The sequence below is a fragment of the Asparagus officinalis genome, chromosome 1 (assembly GCF_001876935.1).
Source record: "Asparagus officinalis chromosome 1, Aspof.V1, whole genome shotgun sequence".
Taxonomy (NCBI): Eukaryota; Viridiplantae; Streptophyta; class Magnoliopsida; order Asparagales; family Asparagaceae; genus Asparagus; species Asparagus officinalis.
The window spans coordinates 90708655-90717355 of record NC_033794.1 but is presented as its reverse complement, the minus strand read 5'-3'; the positions used below and the strand labels follow the sequence as shown (position 1 = coordinate 90717355).

The following is an 8701-nucleotide window of genomic DNA, read 5'->3' as shown; positions in this document are numbered from 1 at the left end:
ACTAATTACAAAATAAATTAAATAATTATATGAAAATTATCTACACATTAAAACGTACTAGTTATACTAATACGACAGATAATATGCAACAGTAGAAATAATACAACTAATTGTACAATTAAACGAGAATAATTAATAAAAAATATAATTACTTACATTTAAAATCAAATAATTATTAATTACAAAATAAATTAAATAATTATATGAAAATTATCTACACATTAAAACGTACTAGTTATACTAATACGACAGATAATATGCAACAGTAGAAATAATACAACTAATTGTACAATTAAACGAGAATAATTAATAAAAAATATAATTACTTACATTTAAAATCAAATAATTATGGGAAAATTATCTATATACAATAAAACGTACCAGTTGTGCTATTACAACAGTTGATACGCATACAACAAATTATACAAATAATACGTAATTAATAATACAACATAATACACAAAATCATACGTAATAGTAACAATAATACAACTTATTATTTAAAATGATACGTAATAGTATCGATAACACAATAAATTAATTCTAAAGATTTTTACTGCATAAAATCAATTTATAAATATTAAAATTATTTAAATAAATATAAAATTTGGACTTTAAATCATAAAAATTCTAGAAAATCGAGAAAAATACAGATACTCTTTTAAAAATAATAATTAATATTTTAAAATATTAAAAAATTATTTTAACTAGTATCGAAAGTTCACGGTCATTACAACAATAAATGTCATTAAATGTATTATGGGTGTCATCATTCCTCTGCTCCTAATAGTCTTTATGACATATCGGACCACGTCAACACCATGTACCCCCAATCACTTCGCATCAAATACCGAAGTGACCTCTCCTCCACTCGTCGACCGACACCTGTAAAGCAGAGGCTTACGTGGCCGACATCCCATACTCGGCCAAAGTTACCATTCTACCATTCTACCACCAATATAAATAGGGGTATTATTTTCAATGATAAGGCAATATTTTTACCTCTACCCAGTGCTTAAGAACTACGATGTTCATTTTACTTCTCCACTCAAACAAATCATTGACTTGATCGTCGGAGGAACAAACGAGGAACCCAACTTCGCCCTCTTACAATTTGCTATTTGTGCAGGAAAGAACAACCTACTCTAGAACCGGACATTCAAAGATAACCAGACATCCAGAGGGTTAGAGGACCTCCGTCAACTTAATCGCTTCTTTCATTGACTATTTGATATCAGCCATCAACAAAACCTAACTCACATTAAGGTGGGCCCAAATGGGCCTCTGATATCCGCGGGTAGAGGGCTGGCCCGCCTTAGGCGATAATTATATTTTGATATAATTTTAGTAGCAGCTCAATTAAAATTATAACCTTCAGGTGTTCTGAGTTATAATTTAGTAGTAATTAGATATTTTCTAAACACTATTTAGTATTTTGATGAATATTTTTAGTCATTTTGATTTATTAAAAACACTCAAATTATTGTGAATCTCTTATCCTTAAGATAATTCTATCACAAATTATAAATTTATAGGATTTAGATTTTTCAGAAAGATGAAGCACAGTTTTCCTCTTTAAACTATGCATACTAATCTAGTAAAAAATTTAAAAAGAAAAAAAATAAACAAAAAGAAATAAAATTGAAAACAAACAAGGAGTTCAGGCCGACCCGCGACTCGAACCACCATGGGCTAGGTTGGATTGGGTCTGAGAGAAGTTTGGGACGGGATATCCTTTCAAGTGAAGTATTGTCTTTAATTGGGTCTGAGATGGTAACACCCTTGATGGCTTCTAGGAATGCTAGACTTCAAAACTTGGGACATTCTCTCTCGATATGAGCTCACTTAAACAGGTCTCTCCTTCTCACTAGGCAGAGAGAATAAATAAAAGAGTTCTACCCAAATTCAAGACTTCAAGACTTTATTAACAGATGCAACGCCCCCAATAACATTACTGCAACGAGAGGCCTCTCTCGAGCCCAGCCCAGTCCCGACCCACTAATCATTTCAAAGCCGGAGTGGGCGACCACATGCCCGCCTCTTTCGAACCTCTCCAGAACATTGCAGAAGCAGCGTTTCCACCTATAAAACCCCTCAGCCCCGCTCCTCCTTCCCACCGACATCTGAAACAAATAACCCCCGAAAAAGATCCAGCGGCTCTCAATTCAACAAACCCTTTCCACCAATGGACGTCCGAATGTTCGGCTTCGAGAACCCCCTCCTCTCGACCCTCCACCACCTCGTCGGCGACATCCCCGACGAGGCCGAGAAATCCCGCACCACCCCGACCGGGACCTACGTGCGCGACGCCCGTGCGATGGCGTCCACCCCGGCCGACGTCAAGGAGCTGCCCACCGCGTACACCTTCGTGGTCGACATGCCCGGCGTCAGCTCGGGGGAGATCAAGGTGCAGATCGAGGACGACAACGTGCTGGTCATAAGCGGGGAGAGGAGGAGGGGGGAGGAGCAGGGGGAGAGGGAGGAAGGCAGGTACCTGCGGATGGAGAGGAGGATGGGGAAGTTCATGAGGAAGTTCTCGCTGCCGGAGAACGCTGACCTCGATAAGGTTACAGCGGAGTGCAGGGACGGGGTGCTGACCGTGACGGTGATGAAGAAGCCGCCGCCGGAGCCCAAGAAGCCCAAGACCGTCCAAGTCAAGGTCGCCTGAGCCTGAAGTTTAGTTTGTGTTCTTTTCCATGTTTTGTTATGTGTTCTGTTGCTAATGTTTGAATGTCACTCGGTGTGAGCAGTTCGATGTGCTAATGTGCTGTTAAATGCCATCGTTTTGTATGCGAATAAAGTAATGCCTTGTGTCTGATGAGCATCTGTGGGTATTACACCGGTCTTTGCTTTTGTGTGTATTTATACCCTCTGATGTTCATTTTAAGTTTGGACGATGACTAATCACGTGCAACGATAAGTAAGAACTTTAATTTCTGAATTCCCACCGAACTTTGGGAGTATTGCAGGTAATAAATCTCCATGAAAAAGTAGGTGGAAATTGAGGAGTTAAATAACACGTACCTGCTTATGGAAATTGGGGAGTCATTTAACATGCACCTGGAATGCCGTTGTTGAAGGCAAAATGTTCCACTGCTCTTGCATATGTCATAGCGGTCCACTGAATACAAAGGGAATAGATGTAAAATAAACATCTTCATCATCCTATTAACAGTACGCAGGATTAAAAAAAAGCACGCAACAAGAAATTACAAAGGAGAAAAATGAAAAAGACGATGATACCATATTAACTGTAGCAGAAGCGTACAACAAAAAGAGATATGTCCGTGATGCATGATAAAAAAACATACAACAATAAACACAGAACAGGCGGAAGCGTTCATGGTTAGCGTTAACCAAAATTTCATAATTTAGACGTCACAGTCATATTCTTTTTCTTTTTCTATTATGTCTCAGGAGTGGGATGGCATTATATTGCAACATCTTTCTTAGTGGAAGGAATGGAGTCGGCTTCCGCATTCTGCAAATCTTTTTTGTAGAGGGATGAGGTAACTTCTGAATGTGTGATTCTTCAGGTGCTTCCTCAGATTTATTCGTCTCACTTTTCCTAGCAAATAGTGCAATAAAGAATCCTTCCGTTTCTTCGGTTGGATCTGTTCTTAGCAAATGTTCAGCTGAGACAGAAAGCAAGAGCCCCGGTTACTGATTAAAAGATCATGGGAATTTTCAAGATTGTTTTGACGGCTATAATTTGAAGAACTTACCACCGTTGAAGACAGGGAGGCCACGATGAGGCCACTGCGGGAAAGGAGTTGCCAGTTCAAAACCGATAGAGGTGGCAAAGGGGAGAACTGAACTGATGACGTCTTCATTTTCTGCTTGATGAATTGAACATGTGCTGTATACAACTCTCTCAACTGCGGGAACTACAACAAAGTTTCAAAGAAGAAACTGATTAGCTATCTGGAATGGTAGACGTTTGGATATTCAAATATGATTAGCTATCTGGAACAGTAGATGTTTGGATATTCAAATACTTAAGTGTGCATGATTTAGAAGAACGAAATGGTTACAAGATTGGCTAAAATCAGCAAAATAGCTACTGAAGACCCATTATCGGTTGATACATTTCTCTTTTTTTATGGGTTGGAGCCAAAAATCTGTTTATAAGCGGCCATACTTCAAAGGTTTCTTCACTGCTGCTACACATACGTGCAAAGGAAGCTTCTTGCAACTGTGCAAAAACGTCCAATTACACTGGCATTTCTCACATGATACATGATAATGAAGCTAAAAGTAACGGCTAGAGAAATGAAGTGTTCCATAGCATAATGCATCACCAGGAATGATTTGTTTCAGAAATTTTAAAAGGGATCACTTCCGGAGGTAGCATTTGGAATAGCAATAGTATGTGGATCAGTAAAATATCGTAGAACAAACAATTAGGACATGGGTTACAGGAAGCTCACTTACATGATAAGGCGTGAAGAAGAGCTTTTGTTTGGAAAGCAGCAAGATTCCTTACTCTCTGAGAATTAGCAGCATCACCGTCTTCCCCTGTTTAGTACAAGTAAGAAAAGTGACTTACAGGAGGGCGTACATACACATACTAACCATAGGCAAAAGGTTGATCACTTGAGATAGGCTACATGCTCTACTTTAAATCAGGCAAGTTCTTTGTTACAGGAGGGGCCACAAAAAACTACAACCATAGGCACGGCTGATCGTTTGAGATAGGCCATATGCTCTACTTTAAAATCAGGCAAGTTCTTCGTTTTAGAGTTTTCCAACGTGTGCATGGCTGGAAAATTGTCTCTGAGTTCCCCCCACGTGTTATGATGATGAAAAGCATATTATTGTGTCCCAACTGGCTGAGAATTCTGGCTCTTTTCATGACTCTATGAACAAAACTATCTACTAACTACTTCAAAGTGAGTCAATACTTTGCAAGCTTATCAAACAACTAATTGTGAAGTTACAAATATTTGCTTCAATACTTTGCAAGCTTATCAAACAACTAATTGTGAAGTTACAAGTATTTGCTTATTAGCGTGCTACTTTTCCCAGTTGTTTATCAGTGCAAAGCATGTGATACTAATATTCACTGCGCTTGGGAAACTAGAGACAAACAGCAGGGGCAGCATATCTGATTTTTAATAATTGTGCGATAAATTTTTTTCTTGACGAGAATGTGCTTTCAAGTTTCAACAACCCCGTGAAGAACAGAAAATTTTCAACATGCCTCGGCAAAATAGAAATACTATAAAGCAGGCTCTGCCATAGAATTAAACACCTTGCCACCCTCCGCTTTTAAAATAAGTATAAGTTAGAATACTTCCTCCATCCCTCTGTGTGTGAGATATTATTCCGATTCCTTAATTATATTAAGAAAAAAAGTCATTTGCGAAGTTTTTACTTCTAAGTTGACTCCATTTAGGTGTTAACTGAATGTTGTGATTGACATTTAAGAGATAAAAAGATAAATTATTAGGAAAGGAATTTGATTTAGATTGCGAATAAAAATTCTGCAAGAATCACCTTTCTTGAATGAAGGGAGCAAATAGTCTAATCTTTCTCTGGCAATTCCAGACCCTGAGCAAGAAGGATCCAAGAGAATAGCACGGATCTGCATGCGCATTGTAATGAGAACTGTAGTATACATATTAGTAAATAAGCAATGTCAAATAATAAACTTCCCGAATTGAATATCAACATGCATGAAATATGACATTGATCCTATTTTCCATTTAAGAGAAGATTCAGCTAGTGTTGATATTAATCAACACAAACTTTAAGGATTAACCACATGGTCTCTATTCAAGAAAAACATACTGATTTAAATGGCTGACTAGGCTGGACTTTCTAAGCTTGAAAGAGCATGTTGTATAACACTGAAGATTTTGCAGGAATTTTCCAAATCAACAGAAATTTTACTGTGCATAGTGATAGCTTATGAACGCAATACATGTATGCTCGCCAATAAAATGTCACCCGGTAAGTAGTGGTTCAGTTGCAGTCAAAAGCTAGAATTCAACTCCATTCTACTCTACTCTTGCTCTTGGAACCAACTGCACAAGAAGCTGAATACTACACTAAGACAAAGAACCTCCTAGCGGTCCATCAACAAATCAGAATTAACCACCTTTCAGATAGGGCATGCTACATCTTTGTGACTTCATGTTCAATACAGCCTATGCTATCTTCATAAAAATTGTTAGTGGTTTTAGCATCTGGTGGTCTAGCTGAATATATCCACACTTTTTTTGTCTTATGTTGGAGACAGACTTTTACTTTTTCCTTGTTCAGTATAAAAACTTTCAAATTTTATCAATCACCCACACTGGTTGACATTGAAGATGACTGTTACAAAAAAATTTGAATCATTATATTCATATCATCTGATAGAACGTTAGTAGGATGCTTGGATGCAATTTTCTGCCATAACTTGCAGTAAACGCCTACAACTACAAGTACTAATATTATGTTGTACTTGGGAGAATATCTCACAGAAAAGCAAAGGGGAAAAAAGATTTACTAATATATTCTAAAATAAATCAGAAAAGAGGGATCTTACCTTTGAAAACTTGGGATCCCTGGCATCTAAATCTAAAAAATCACCTTGAAATATGTTCACATCTGTAACTCCAGTTAAGGTGAGACAATAAGTGTAAAACAACACATTTTGTTTCAGTCACAAAGTATACTCACACAATTTTTACTTGTAGGATTAGCACATTTGTGTGGGAAGTGGAATATCTAATTGAGTAGTACACTAATGATGCGCAAGCCAAAGACCTTCAGAAAGTCTTATATTTATCACAAAACAATAACAATTGTCTGAATATGGTTTCCACAACCAGCACCTATACTTGCTGGTAACTTGTGAAGTTTCTTTACGGCAACAAACCTTCATAACATATAATGAATACAGCCAACAAGGAGAAATCACATATTAATGTATTACAAGAAGGAAAAGAAAATCTATTTCTCTTAGTAATAGACTTGACACGACAGACCTCATTCCAGCAGCTTTACAGCAACATGTTACTGCCAGAAATTTAATGGTAGGCAAAAGTTTAGCGTCACAAGAACTGTCTTTCTTCTTTTTCATTAAAAACAAAGCTATATACGGACACAGAAAAGCGTCATCTGACAATCTAGCACCATTATTAATTATTTTATTCTACTAGCAGCGTCCACGATAGAAAAAATGAATAGCATAGCAAAGCATACGAGGTTAGAGTATCTAACGCTAACTCAAACAGGAGCATGTTTTCACAAAATTTGTTGACAATATCAAGGGGGGAAAACAATGAAAGGATACTAGGAGCTCCAGTCCGCCTGATAGTATCTTCTAGAAGTCTAGCCCTTTCCTTGTGAAGTTCACATGCTATAATATTTCCCATTCCTTTCATTAGTGCAGCAAGGTGAACAGTTTTATTTCCAGGAGCAGCACAGGCATCTAGAACCTTATCAAATAATCAAGAAAAACAACATATTAGGGCAAATGCTATATAAATAGTATGCACGTCCAAAAGCATCAGAGGCAACAGAAGGATGCCATCTATACTACTATATAACTAACATTATGAGGATAGTCAAAAAATGAATGAAAGGAAGACGTGCTCATTTCTACTATAACTGGGAGGGCAAAAGAGTAATTTAACAAGAGACATTTCTCTTTGTTTTCCTTCGTATTTTCTTTTTTGTTTCTAGAATATGTCATATCATACAAGCAATTTTCTCTTTCTTTTCCCTTCTCTTTCTTTTTTGTTTTCTAGAATATTCCATGGTCTATACCATACAATGCCATGAACATAGGATTTGGGGCCATATAATTGCATAACCAAAGAAATACAAATAAAAATTATAAGTTTCTTCAGGAAAAATAGTAGCATGTGTGAAAAAAGCAAAATAATGTAAAAGTATGAAATTTAAGTTTTTTTTGGAAATTATAAGTTTTGTGCATTAGGCATGTGCATTTTATTCTAAAACCTATAACCAAACTAATAGATGATAAAATCCTTATTTGTCTCTAGTCCCTATAGAATAAAAGGATAGTTTGTTCAGGTTTTATGCTCTCACATTGAAATTATTTTTGACATAAAGAAATTTACTAAAATAATTGCGTCCCTTATAGTTGAATATGCATCTCCGGCAATCTTAGCAGAGAGTAATATGGATAACGTTATCACAAGTATTTTGAGAAGGTATATTTCTAAACAGACATGATTCATCTCTACAATAAATATAAATATTAGAAATTATCTTTTAACATTTAGCAGTAGCATGGAGGTTCAAAATACTATGGGACAATTATGACCAATCTGGATGGTTTTCAATAAACAGATCAAACATGTCTGCATAAATAGCCAGGTTGAATTTTTAACAATTCATCGGCACAGATAGGTTAGTGTATACATAATGCATTAATATGTTTTCTAGAACTAGAAAAACAAGGTAGCAACGCACAAATACAATAAATATTCACCAGTTCGGTGGTTATATAAAAATACAAACCTCCCATCCTGGCTGAGGGCACAGGGCAACGGCCACCATAGAACTTGCTTTGCCCTTAGAAGGAAAGAACAAATAAATATCAATAGTGAAGTAAACAAAGAGGAGTAATCCTAAACCTGTCTGCAGATGAATCAATATCTTATGTGACATAGTGATACACATAAACACAGTTGTGATAAGGAAATGGTGCAAGAGAGCAGACTAAACCATGGTAGTAGGA

At 36.7% G+C, this 8701-nt stretch overlaps 2 protein-coding genes across 2 annotated transcripts in view; one reads left to right on the top strand and one right to left on the bottom strand.

Annotated features, from left to right (window-relative positions):
- Positions 1–2837, top strand: part of LOC109827794 (17.0 kDa class II heat shock protein-like) — a 12387-nt gene extending 9550 nt beyond the window's left edge. The window contains exon 2 of the mRNA XM_020394818.1: positions 2186–2837. Coding sequence (XP_020250407.1) covers positions 2186–2668 — 483 coding nt within the window. The 3' untranslated portion in view covers positions 2669–2837. The remainder of the gene's footprint in view (positions 1–2185) is intronic.
- LOC109827787 (probable 28S rRNA (cytosine-C(5))-methyltransferase) lies at positions 3220–8646 on the bottom strand. Its single transcript, XM_020394806.1, has 7 exons — positions 8482–8646; positions 7286–7430; positions 6536–6597; positions 5500–5587; positions 4435–4518; positions 3726–3887; positions 3220–3635 (listed from the first exon to the last, which is right to left on the bottom strand). The coding sequence occupies exons 1-7, from the start codon at positions 8641–8643 to the stop codon at positions 3385–3387; spliced, it is 954 nt and encodes a 317-aa protein (XP_020250395.1). The 5' UTR covers positions 8644–8646; the 3' UTR covers positions 3220–3384.